Source organism: Typopeltis vanoorti, chromosome 18 (genome assembly GCF_054136105.1).
Source record: "Typopeltis vanoorti isolate ZY-2024b chromosome 18, IOZ_Tvanoo_1.0, whole genome shotgun sequence".
Lineage (NCBI taxonomy): Eukaryota > Metazoa > Arthropoda > Arachnida > Uropygi > Thelyphonidae > Typopeltis > Typopeltis vanoorti.
In genome coordinates, this window is record NC_143566.1 from 98859123 (window position 1) to 98873017 (window position 13895).

The 13895-nt window shown below is 35.7% G+C and overlaps 1 protein-coding gene across 1 annotated transcript in view; it reads left to right on the forward strand.

The window, feature by feature from the left end:
* LOC150096981 (cytochrome b5-like) overlaps positions 1-13895 on the forward strand; it is a 110925-nt gene that overhangs the window by 45412 nt on the left and 51618 nt on the right. Inside the window, exon 2 of the mRNA XM_090408153.1 lies at positions 9559-9595. Within this exon, the coding sequence (XP_090264279.1) occupies positions 9559-9595 (37 nt within the window). The remainder of the gene's footprint in view (positions 1-9558; positions 9596-13895) is intronic.

The following is a 13895-nucleotide window of genomic DNA, read 5'->3' on the forward strand; positions in this document are numbered from 1 at the left end:
ATTGAGTTAAAATGTTTAGTTGTCTTCTTTCACAAATCTAGGCCAGGTTGTCTGTTTCAGTCTTTGCCTAGCATTCTATCAGTATCCCTTTGTCTTTGACTCTTTGGTTTGTAACTCATTTTCCTAGATGTTCTTTCATGTCATAAACCAAGAGATTACTTGGTTTAGTGCTGTGTGCATGTAACGGTTATCATTGTACTATGATGGTGGTGGGTAGAAAACCAGTGAAATATTAGTGTTTAGTAAATGTATTTTTTCCTCTTGGTGTTAGTTATACCGTTAAGCTTTATTAGGCCTTCTTTACAGAAATTATATTTAGTTCTGTATTTTTATATTATTCCCATTATTAGTGTTGAGTTTAGTTCTTTCAGTATGTCTTCATTTTGCTTTTTATCTAGTCTTGTGTATAACTTGTTTCTTATATATTTCATTTCTGCTGCAGTGATTCTTTTCATATCTCCTTCTCTTATTGTCCATGCTTCTCTTCCACAGAATGACTGGTATGAAGCTGGTGTGAAACTTTTTTAGTGAAGATGGCAAATTAAATATTGAAATAGATAATAGAAAAGTGATACTGGTGTAGTAGGGAGTCATTTGAACATGTTTATGGAATAATAAAAAAAAAAGTTAGTTTAAACAGCAAACTAACAGTACTATGTTCATGCTGGTTTTAGCTGTTACAGTTAATTAGAGCTGGATTAAAAATAAACCATTTGATGAAAAGACCACAATACAAGAGTTCTCAGAAAAATTAGGAGAGTAAATTGTTTATCAATGACAGAATCAGTGGTGTGCTGGAGCCAGCTTGCAAGAGCTGATTGTTAAATTTTGCCAAATTAAATTTTCAATCCACAATGGCTAACGGCATTTGAGTGATAAGCTTATATATGGTGACATGGGATATCTGTCGTGTGCTTATTTCAGCATCCTTTGTGCCTCTTTTTCCTGGTCTCCTTTCCTACATGGCAGCCTGTGTTGGAATTCAATTGAGGTGTGGAAGGAAGTATGATAGTCTGTAATACTCTGGTTCATTGTCTGAATATTTCTCCACTGAGGAGTATCAGAAGATTCCAGGCGAAATGGTGACAAGAGAATCGTCAATGGACTTAACAACCAACCCTGCAGCCACCTGGACATGAGCAAGTTACACTGCCAACTATCAATGACTGTAAAATATTGAAAGTTTATTTTTCAACTTGGTTAGCATATAATAAATTTAGTTTAATCCTTTATCCAAGTGTGAGCAAACAAAGTTTGCTCCTGAAAGTATCTTCAGGACTGGGGTAAGGTGGTACAACACCAGGACACTCCTTGCAAAGGTGGAGCAAGATACCAACACTCCTATCTCATTATCTCCCATAATGCAAAACACATCTCTTTGTGGATATGTCTAATGTTATGCATTAAGGGCAGGGCCACAACCCAGACTAGTTTCGACCTTTATTGAGGTCTCTTCAGTGGGAAGTTGTACCACCTTACCCACTCCTGAAGATACTTTCAGGTGCAAACTTTGTTTGCTCACACTTGGATAAAGGATTAAACTAAATTTATTATACTCTAACCAAGTGAAAAATAAACTTTCAACATCTTTCTCTAAATCCAGAGTAATTTATTAAAAAAAGGGTGGCACACCATTTGGCAACTCCTATGGGTAGTGATGACCTGTTAATGCTTCTTCCTGGTATCTCCACTTGGGCCCGGCTCCCACTGAAGAGACCTCAATAAAGGTCGAAACTAGTCTGGGTTGTGGCCCTGCCCTTAATGCATAACATTAGACATATCCGCAAGGAGATGTGTTTTGCATTATGGGAGATAATGAGATAGGAGTGTTGGTAGCTTGCTCCACCTTTGCAAGGAGTTTCTGGTGTTGTACCACCTTACCCCAGTCCTGAAGATACTTTCAGGTGCAAACTTTGTTTGCTCACATTTGAATAAAGGATTAAACTAAATTTATTAGACTGTAAAATACTAAATTGAGTGCTCATCCTAGGAATACATTACTAGAAAATATTATTCAACACCTGAATTTCTTTTATCAGGTGATGAAAACATTTAAATTATTTCAATTTATTAGAGCCATCTACTTGGTCATGTGATGAACTATCTTTAAAAATCAAAAGATGTTTCAGTCCTTGCAAGTAAAAAAAAAAAAAAAAAAAAAAAAAAAAACTGCTGCATCAGTACTGCTGAAGCTAGGTTTCAGTTTAATGAATGTAATTGTACAAGGAATGATGAAAAATAGTTTAACAGTGGATTACATATTGAATTTAATGCTGACTTTATTAGGAAAAGAGCAGATTAGGACAATTCCATTTCTCATTGTTGAATCATAACAGTAGATTGATTGTGGATACAAGAGCTCAGCTAAAGAATTTAAAATATTTTGAGAATCAAATTGGTTATGTGGAAATTACAATAAAAAATACATATTTTATTGTTTGAATTTTTTGTTTTATAAATTGTTATAAATCAGTAAAACTTGCAATAAACATACACACATTCTTTTTTTCCTCTTCTGCAAGCCTGTTGTTAAAAATTTACCAGCACACCACTTGGCAGAATCCGTAAATGCTAATCTAATGTGAACCATATTGTTGCTTTAAGAGGTTAAGAGATGTGAGAATAGCAAAACAGGTATTTAAATTAAAATGGCAGGAAAGAGACCCACTGGACAACAGTGATTAGTTGGATTAGCAGTGGCTTCTAAGCACTGCTGACCAAATTGGAGACCTTGCAAATAACAAATTAATTTGAAAGAAAATAGTTTACTAGTAGCATAGTAGGAATGAAAACTTATTGTTGGACTATCATATCTTGTACAAATCTCTTGAAAGTCCATATTCATAAAATGATGATGGTTCTATTTATTTCTACAACAATTAAGGTGCATTGTGGTTATAGATTCTCACCTAAGTATTTTTTTTATTATTATTTAAACATTTTTGATAAAATAAAGTGGATATACTTATCCTAATATATTATGTGAACTTTAATTTTTTTTTTTTTAATCAAAACCTGTTGTTCATAAATTTGAGTTTCATCAACTTATTTTTCTCCATAATTTTATATAATGGAATTTGATTTCATTATGCACTTTGCATTCTGAATAATTCATGGATTGCAGTTTTTCACTTAAAGTGGTGTTAATATAAACTGTGATCTGAATCAGTATTATCATCATCATCAAAAAATTCCTGACATGTACCCTCAAGGGGTGTACAGGATATTATGATAGTACTACATGAAGAACTTACATCATTACTAGCTTCCACTCTACAATTGTCCTCTAAATCAATCTGTTACCTGTCAAGAACGCCAACATTATCAGATCTTATATTTCTCATTCTAATTCACTTTTTATTGCATCAGTCCACTTATATCTTGGTCATTCTCTGAGTATTTTTCCTGCCAACCTTGCAGAGAACACTAGTTAGTGGCCATATCACCTGATATTAGCACTCTGCTAACATATTCCTGGGTGCTAACAATGTCAAGTTCTTTCCTAATATCCTCATTTTTAATATGATATTGCCATTGATGCCATCTGTTCACACCCTAATCTTTCCCAGGACGCTCATATCTGCATTCTCTGGTGTTTGGTCAACTGTTTTACTTCTGACCCAACTCTCAGATCCATAAGTTAAAACTGGTTTGAACACAGTCTTGTGTACAGAATTTAGTGTTCCAACTAATTTCTCTCTTATTCCATATGAATTTATTCAGTCGACTTCCTACCATACCAGCTTTGTTGATTCTGTTGTCTATTTCCATATTTAATTTACCATCTTCACTGAAATTGTGTCTAAGTAGCTGAAATGTTTTACTTGTTCTATAGGTTCTCCATTCACAATACAGTGGATATTTTCAGTGCTTCTGCCTATTTTCATTGTGTGTGTCTTGCTATTGCTGATTTTCATACCAAATCTATTACAACAGTTATTCAGTTTAGTCAGGGAATCTTGCAGACTTGTACCAGATTTATTTAGAAGTATTACATCATCTGCATAAAATAAAGAGCTGAGATTAACATTTCTAATTTTGATATCAGTTTTAATACCACTTTCCTTCATAATGTAATCTATATAGATAATGAAAAACGTAGGGGATAATGTACATCCTTGCCTGACACCAGATTTAACATTAAGCCACCTTCCTGTACTTCCTTCAATTCTAACTGCTGACTTACAACTCAAATAAAACAAAGTATTATTTGATATAATGCCCCATCGACACCATACAACTGTAGCATTTTCAATATGCACCTTGTCATATTCCTTTTCCAGATCTACAAAACTTAAATACAGATCTCGGTTATTATTATTATTGAGACCTCCAGAGAGTGAGAAACTCATCGAGGTTGACCACATACTACATGCACCAGCATCATATTTATTCTTGAATTCATTCACACAGCTTGTGCTCACAACATCCAATGGCAATCCATTCCAATCATGCACCACCTTATGAGAGAAAAATCTAGTCCCCATCCCCTTCATAGCAGCATTCATTCTCAGCTTCCAAGGATGTCCTATTGTCCTTTCTCCACCCTTCATAAATTGAAATTCTGTATGACCCTTTGAGAAATATGCAAGTCTCAATCATATCACTCCTTTCTCCTGTCTACAAATTCTCAATCTGTCATCATAATCAGTATTCCACAATCCTGATATGATTTTTAACACTCTTCTTGGCACTCTCTCCAAAACATCAGAATCACAACAGAAACCAGACCTGCATACAATAGTCCAAGTGAGGTCTTCAAAGGCCTTGTAAACAGGCAAAAGGGCATCCTTATCTTTACATGTGAATATTTGTTTGAGCACTGCAATTATCTTTCGAGTTGTATTTGCAATCCTTGCTACATCCCACGAATCTCAACTTCCTATCTACTAACATTCCAAGATACGTAGGCCCATCAGTTTCTTCAAGCATAATCCCACCAATATAACACAACATTGGATATCTAATCATACCAAAGTGAATGACTGTACATTTACTGACATCCATTTTCCCATGCCCACAATATCAGCTTATTCAAATCATTCTGCAGTACTGCATACATTCCATTACATTAGCCAGGCACTATCAGCCCAGGGGGACTTTTGGCCTCAAGCACCACATGTCACCATTGGGCACGGTCCTCTGCGACTGTCCACCACGTTCTGCTCTCCAGCCAGACAGCCTGCAGGTCTTCCTTCTCAGCCTCCCTGATCGGGGTCAGGCCTCCCGCACTTGTGTCACAGTCCTTTTGGGGCCCATACGGTACAGGTGCCCCAGCCACTGAAGATGCCGGGCTCGCAGCTGTTTCTCAGCATTTCTGATTATCCTACCTATCTTTGCATCATCAGCAAATAGCTCTGTCTCACTTGTCAAATCCTTCCCAATATCATTAATGTATAGACTGAATAACAGTGGACCAAGCACTGATCCTTGTGGTACACTACTGAATACCATAAATCTTGCAGACTCGCATCCCCATATACCACTTTTTGATATGTCAGTCAGCCATCATCATCAAATTCCTAACATGTAACCTCAAGGGGTGTACAGGATATGATAGTAGTGCATGAAAAATTTACATCATTCCTAACTTCCTATCTACAATTTTCCTTCAAATCAGTCTGTTACTTGTCAAGACTCCAACATTATCAGATATTATATTTCTGTTCATCTAAGGCACTTTGTACTGTATCAATCCACCTATATCTTGGTCTTCCTCTGGGTCATTTTCCTGCCAACCTGACAGAGAACACTTGTTTTGCTAATCTTTCCTCGCCCATTCTGTTTAAGTGACCATATTACCTGAAATTAGCTCTGCTAACGCATTCCTGGATGCTGACAATGTCAAGTTCTTTCCTAATATCCTCGTTTTTAATATGATATTGCCACTGATGCCATCTGTTCATGCCTATAATCTTTCTCAGGACTCTCATATCTGCAGTCTCTAGTCTTTAATCAAGTGTTTTACTTCTGACCCAGCTCTCAGATCCATAAGTTAAAACTGGTTTGAACACTGTCTTGTATACAGTTAATTTAGTGTTCCGACTAATTTCTCTCTTATTCCATATAAATTTATTCAGTTGACTTCCTACCATACCAGCTTTGTTGATTCTGTTGTCTATTTCCATATTTAATTTACCATCTTCAGTAAAAATGTTTTACTTGTTCCATAGGTTCCCTGTTCATGACACAGTTGACATTTTCAACGATTCTGCCTATTTTCATTGTCTTTGTCTTTTTAATGCTGACCTTCATACCATATATTACAACAGTTATTCAATTTAGTCAGGAATCTTGCAAACTTGTTGCGGGTTTATTTAGAAGTATAACATCATCCGCATAAAGCAAAGAGCTGACATTAACATCTCTAATTCTGGTATCATGTATAATACCACTTTCCTTCATAATGTGATCCATATAGATAATGAATAACAGAGGGGATAATGTACATCCTTGTCTCACACCAGATTTAACATTAAACCATCTTCCTGTACTTCCTTCAATTCTAACTGCTGACTTACAGCTCAAGTAAAGACTAAGTATTTCTTGATATAATGTCCCATTGACACCATATAACTGTAACGTATTGAATAGCTTCTCACTTGGCACCGTGTCATATGCCTTTTCCAGATCGATAAAACTTAAATACAGATCTTTGTTATACTCTCATGCTTTCTCAACTATTTGTCGCAGATCCTGACTGCCTCTGTTTGGCCTGCATCCAGCTTGTTCTTCACCAGGCTTTTCTTCCACAATTCTTCTCAACTATTTCTCAAGTATACTTGCATAGATCTTGCCAGGACACTCAGGAGGGAAATACCTCTGTAATTGTCACATTCAGTTTTATTTCCCTTTTTATATATGGGCACTATTAGATCTCTACTCCAATCATCAGGAATTCGTACCTCTATCCAGGCTTTCTGAACGATGCAGTGCTGCCACTGTTAGACTTTTATGCCACCATACTTAAGCATTTCTGGTCGAATATCATCTACTCCTGCTGCCTTTCCACATTTCAAGCCTTTGATGGCTTTTTCTACTTCAAGTATGGATATGTATTCCTGACTGTACGCTTGTTGAATGTTTTTTACCACTGTGCTATCACTGCTAGTTTCATTTAGCAATTTTTCGAAGTAATTACTCCATACTTCAAGATATCTTTTTCTCCCGTTTTCATGTCACCTTTATCATCTCTAACTTCTTTTACAGCATTCTTTCCTTCATTTCTAAGCTTCTTCAACAACCTCCAGAATATCTTACCACCTTCTTCATATTTATTTTCTATATTATTACCAAAGTTTATTTTATTTTTATCAGCTAGCAATATTAAATCAGCTTTAAAATTTTATTTAAATTTGTATTTTTAATTACACTTAAATGCATTATCGTGTGATTAGGAACAGTTTGTCTTTTTTTTTTTTTTTTTAAATTTATATAGTTTATATCCCTGTTTCTTTTTTGAATAGCAGATGTTTAGTTGATTTATGTAGTAATCTCTTTTCTATTAAGAAATTCTGAATTTCTTTTTGCCATTTCTAGATCTTCTTTCAAATCCAGTTGCATTGAAATCATTTATGCTGTAATTGTACTTTGTTTTATGACAGTCTGTCTTTTATTAAAATTGGCTTAACTACAATTCCAAACATATATGCATACTGGACCACTGAATTACAAACCTTTATGCAGATGTACTTATGTAAACATCATTTACATAGTATATATGCAAAATGATTGGTCACGTGCATCATCACATGTTCTCGGCAATTATTTAAGAATACTGCTGTCAGTAATTGTCAATAGTGTTGATCACAATGAGAAAAACAAAGGATCTTTCAAACTGTGATAAAGGGCTTATTAAATATGCCATAATCTTAAAAAGATATGGGATTTCTCATTAAACAGTGGAAAAGAAATATCCCACTTAAGAACATCTTGGCTTTTAAGAATCCAAGCAGAATTTCTTCCCAATATCTCAGTCCTGTAGTTCACTATGAACTCTGGCTATTTTGTTTGGCAAGGAAAATTCTACAAACAGAGTACTGGCATGTGCTCCCCCCCCCCCCTCTCGCCCAACTTTTTCATGAAGACATTTGAAAAGAATGCCCTAAATTCTTCTCTTAAACCCACTATTTGGCTATACTATGTGGACAGTGTGTTTGCAATCCTAGGTTCCAATTCACAAATATTATAATCTGCCCATCCTAGATACCCTAGTTGCAAGCCAAATGTCTCTCTGACTGTCACAGTCTACAGACCCCCCCCCTCACACACACACACAGGTAAATACATCCATCAACAGTTACATCATCCCCCACCTCACAACAATTTGGAACTATAAAAACCTTAGTCCACCAAGCAAAATTAATTTGCTCAGATAATACTGCACTCAACATGGATCTTACCCACATAAAAAAAAGCATCTTTTCACCAATGGCTACACCTCTCCCCACATAAAAAGAATTTTAACATCCCCCCCCTTTACAAACATAGATTGTAGCAAATCCATCACCATCCCTTATATTCATGGTGCCTCAGGAAAGTGGCCAAGATCATAAAAAAGCACAATCTTGTTAACACTTATAAACCACACACAAAAAAAAGCTAGTAACCCTTATTGGCTCCTCCAAAGACCAGTTTACTACCCCTGGATTTACCTGGAGTGTATAAGTACCCACAGTATGAACTGTTGCAGCTGCAGCTGTTTATACTATGGCAAACAGGTAGAATAGCCAATATCCATATATTGGAGCACCAGGATTGCATCTGTTTCCACCACTATGGCTGCTCAGGATTAGCAGACCATGCCCTTGTTAGGAAATTTACCGATTTTATCAACTATCCCAACTTTAACAAATATGGTTGTATTTGCCTCTCACACGAGAAACCCTCATCTACAGACAGTCAGCCTAATAGCCATCAACAGTAAACAAAAGCCAATAGGTGACATAAGTATAGAACTTTAGAGGTCATCCTGTATTTCTCCTGTTTCATCTTTGTTACTGAAGTGTGTCTGCATGCGCATGTTTAATACCAATGTATTAATCCCTGAAGATGCTGATTTTACTTAGGTGAAATATAGGAAGTAATTAAATATTTTTAGTTATCTGTTCTATTTTGTTAATTTCCTTAAACAACATGAAGCAAGTAGATAGTAAGTATATGGGAGAGGGCTTTTTTTTTTAATTTCAAAACAGATATCATGATTTTTTTTTTTTTTTTTTGATATCATTTCACATCTTTTTTTTTTTTTTTTTTTTTTTTTTTTTTTTTTTTATAACCACCACTCTCCCATGATGAGTCTTTTGTCCTCTCATGAACGTTGATTTTTGGACAAATTCTATGAAAAGATTAGTGAAGACTAGGTTATTGTACTGAATATTTCCATTCATTACAATATTCCAATCAAGTCATTTTCTTTTAATACACTGTTTAAAGTACAATCCCAAATCTATTTAAGATCATGGCATATTTATACATTTTATGAAAATTTAATATCTAAAAATATAGCATTTATATATTTAAATACTTTCCTAATGGTTTAACCATTTATTTTTCTAGCATCCAGGAGGAGAAGAAGTTTTACTAGAACAAGGAGGTATGCATATATATATATATATATTTTAAAAAAAAAATTTTTTTTTACACAAGGATTTTTATTTTATAATGGATGCCAAAGTGGTTCCCTTTCTGATGATATACTTGGAAAGAAGTTAATGGAGACCATAGTGTAAGGAACAAACAGCCATTGCACCCACCTTAATAAGATATAGAACCTCCTTTCGCTGCAATGACTGCAACAATCCTACGAGCATACTACTTTCCACAAGTGTATGATGACTCAGGAAATTTTTGGCTATTTTGTTCTGAATGTTTCTTGTAGGGTAGACATCTCTTGACCTCCCCTGATGCTCCAGTTCATCCCAGAGATGTTCAGTAGAGTTGAGATCAGAGCTCTATGGAGGATAGTCAAGTGTGGCGACCTTCATTTCCAAAACCACACAGTTACAGCAGCCTTTCAGCATTGTCTTGCTGAAAGAGACAATGGTCAGTTCTGAGAAACACCACAAAGTAGGAAGCATTGCATTGTCCAGAATGTTCAGATACCTCTCATAGTTCAATATTCATGGTACCACTTCTGAGGCCAAAACAGGACCATACCATCATGCTGCCACCTGGAAATTTCAGTTGGGGTTATGCACTCTTGTAAGAGATGTTCACTGGGCATCTGCCACATCCATGAATCTGCTTGGTAGAGGGTGTGTTGTGATTCATTGCTCCATCATACAGCTTTCCAATCTTTGCTGTTGCACCGTACATGCTTTTTTGCACCTCTATAAATGACACATGCAGCATGTTGGTCTGGGTAATGTGGGGCTTGCATATTCCTGTCCTATCACAAAAACCCATGTTGTTGCTTCAGTTCTGAATGTTTTTGTGCTGATTCGTGTTCCAATCGATCCTGGAACTCCACATTCAACATGTCGGCTGAGGAATGACTATTTTTGCCTATTATGCTTGGCAGCACTCTATGGTTATGTTTGGTGAGTGTAGTGGGTTGTCCACTTCAGGTAGCTTGCAGTTGACTCCCCGTGATTGATCAACAGTCAATGAGACTGTTTCAGTATGGTATCACATATTGTTGACCTGGGAAGGCACATTTTGTCAACAACTTGCTGAACAGATAGGCCTGCAACATGGCATCCTATCCTCCTCAATTCCTTTTTCACATCTATTTCGCATGGACACAGTTGCAGTGACTTTGGTGCATTGTATTTCTCCAATTTATACTCACTACAAACATGTGACTTATTACATGGTGTCTGTTGACGTCTTTCCAAACAGTGTATATGCTATATGTTGGAGTGACTAAACAAAAAGCATGCATGTTTGTATGTGCTATAATAAAATGAATATCCTCTGCGTACATATTCTTTTTGTTTCCTCTCCCATTTCATGAATAAGCTAATTTGAACTATGCATCAGCAGAATTGAAGATTGGTACTACAACATAAGAAGCATTAATAGAAAAGAAGTTGAACTGGCAGAAGTACTGCATTTGGTGTTAGTTATTCAGTTTATTATTATTAACACAATACCTTCATGAGTCAAAAAACTACACACATTAAGCCCATCAAACCATGTTTTTAAACTCATGTATTCACCACAGTGTCAGGTAGTGGTAACTGCATTACACTCACCAACCACTCTCCATGCAAAGAACCTGCTCCTTATGCCCCTGCTCACACCCTCCTTAGACAGCTTCCAGGGATGTCATTGAAATTTTTTCCACTTGGTTATACTATAAATTAAAGATACCAAGAAATTATATACTTGGTTTAATCCTATTATCCAAGTGTAAGCAAACAAAGTTTGTGCCTGATTTATTTTCAGGACTGGGGCAACTCGTGGTAAAGGTGGTATGACTTCACATCACTTGACTCTGGGTCTGGCTCCCACTGATGAGACCTCAATAAAGATCAAAACCAGTCTGGGTAGTGACCCTTCCCATAATGCATAGCATTATATATATCCGCAAGGAGGTGTGCTTTGCATTATGGGATACCAAGGCAAGTGATGCGAAGTCATACCACCTTTATCATGAGTTGCCCCAGTCCTGAAAATATTTCAGGTGCAAACTTTGTTTGCCTAGATTTGGATAATTGGATTGAACCTAGTATATAATTTCTTGGTATCTTTAATTCCAGGGATGTCCTCTTGTTCTACCCCTGTTTTTCCATTCTGTGAAAAGTTTCTTCCACACTAACCTGGTAACAATTCTTTACCAATTTAAATGTCTCTTATATTCCCTCTATCTCCATTCTGTCTGCATATCCTAAGACCAAATCTATGCACAGTAATCCATGAGGCCTGATCAAGGCCTCATACAGTGGAACCAGAACTTTACTTTTGCACGTTAAGATCCTCTGCATCACTATGGTGATGACTTCACAACTTGTTCAGTGTGATCTCTGAACTTCAGATCCTTGTCCTCCATCACCCCAAGATATCTTTTCTCCAAAATTTCTTCACAAAGTACATACTTGGCAATATTGAACTGTCAGTTCCATACTGTTACCCACTCATACAATCTAAATTCCTGTAAGGCCACAACATTGCTTGATTCCTAATCACTAGGCAGGTTTTCATCATCTGCAAACAGTTGTATATCACCAGTTAAAACCATTCCAATATCATTAATATACAAATTAAATAACAGTGGTGCTGAAACAGACCCATGCAGCACAACATGACTTCTTCTGGGATATTGCATCCCCATACACAACTTGCTACCTGTCTGTGAGCCACTCACTTGCCCATCCATATCAATAATCTATCATACAATCCCATATGCTTCAGTTTAGCAACTTGTGGTGTGGCAGTCTTTCAGAAACATTTGCAAAATTTAAATATACAACTGTATATGCATCTTCTTCTCTTTTGTCCTCAAAACAGGTTGAGTCCCATATGTATAAGAGTCTTTCACCATGCTCTGTACAGAGCAAGTTCTTTCATGTGTGAACAGCTTTGAAAGTCCACTGCAGTTCTAAGGGCCTTGTACCATGTTAATCTTGGTCTTCTCCTGGGTCATGTACCCTTCATATTACCCTCATATACCATGCATGGAAATCTGCCTGATTTCATTCACTTGGTGTGACCAAACAAATAGAGTTGATGCTTTTTAACTGTGTCAAGAATTATTGAGTTACAGATATTCAAATCTTGCAGAACTTATGCATCAGTCTTATGTTCTGTCCAATGAGTTCTATGATTTTCCTGAAGGATTTCATTTCAAAAGCCAACAGTTTCCTCTCTGCTTCTTTCTCTAAGGTCCAAATTTCTGCCCTGTAGAGAGCTGTTGGTAGTATTATACTTGCATGTAATTTTATTTTTAGGTTCTAGGAATGTTGTTGTTTTTCCAATTTTTATTAAGTCTATTCATCAATGACCATGCTATGGAGAATCTGTTTTATTGTTGCTATGCCATTTAAATTTGAAGTCAAGCATGCTCTTAGGTAATTAAAACCATTAACTTGTTCTGTGGTTTTCTGATTAAGTGTTATCTGTATATCTTCTGAGTGTCTTCTAATTTTCATTATCTTTGTTTTACTTGAATTTATAATCATATTATAATTTCTGCAGGTTTTTTGTAATTCTGAAAGATGGTATTAGAGATTTGATTTGTTATAATTACTACATCTGCATATGTGATGTGTGATTGGTCTTCCATTAACTTTTACTACTACTTTTGTTGAGGACAATGCTTTTTTAACAAGTTCTGAGAAATGGAAATGAAATGTTTAAAAGGCATGGGGAGTGTGGGCATCATAACTCTGCATTTGATTTCAAGGTTTTTGTTTCGTTTTGATATTTTTATATTTTAACTACTGCACTTGTATGCTGATTCACTTTGAAACAAATCTTAGTATTTCATAGTCTTTGTTGAATAATTTTTCCTCTATCAACAGAATCAACTGCTTGTTTAAGATCCATAAAAACAGCAATAAAAGTCTCTTCCCCTTGTTCCATGTGATTTCAACCAGATTACGAAGAAGTAAAGATATCGTCAATTATTGATCTGTTTTTTCTAAAGCCAGCTTGTTCTTCTTCTATTAGCTGTTTGTAAATGTTATTTAGATGATTCTGTATTATTTTTACAAAAATGTTTGTATGAGTGAAAAGAAGAGTAATTGGTCTATAATTGTTACATTTTCGAACATCACTTTTTTTTTTTATGTACAGGTAAGATTTTGCCTATTTCCCAATCATTAGGGTAGTCCCACTGAAAATATTATTGAAAAGTTTGTTAACTGTTTAATTGGATCAGGTCCACTATTATAGAACTCTGGATATTTCATCAAATCCAGACACTTTTGATGATTTCATTTTTGATTAAG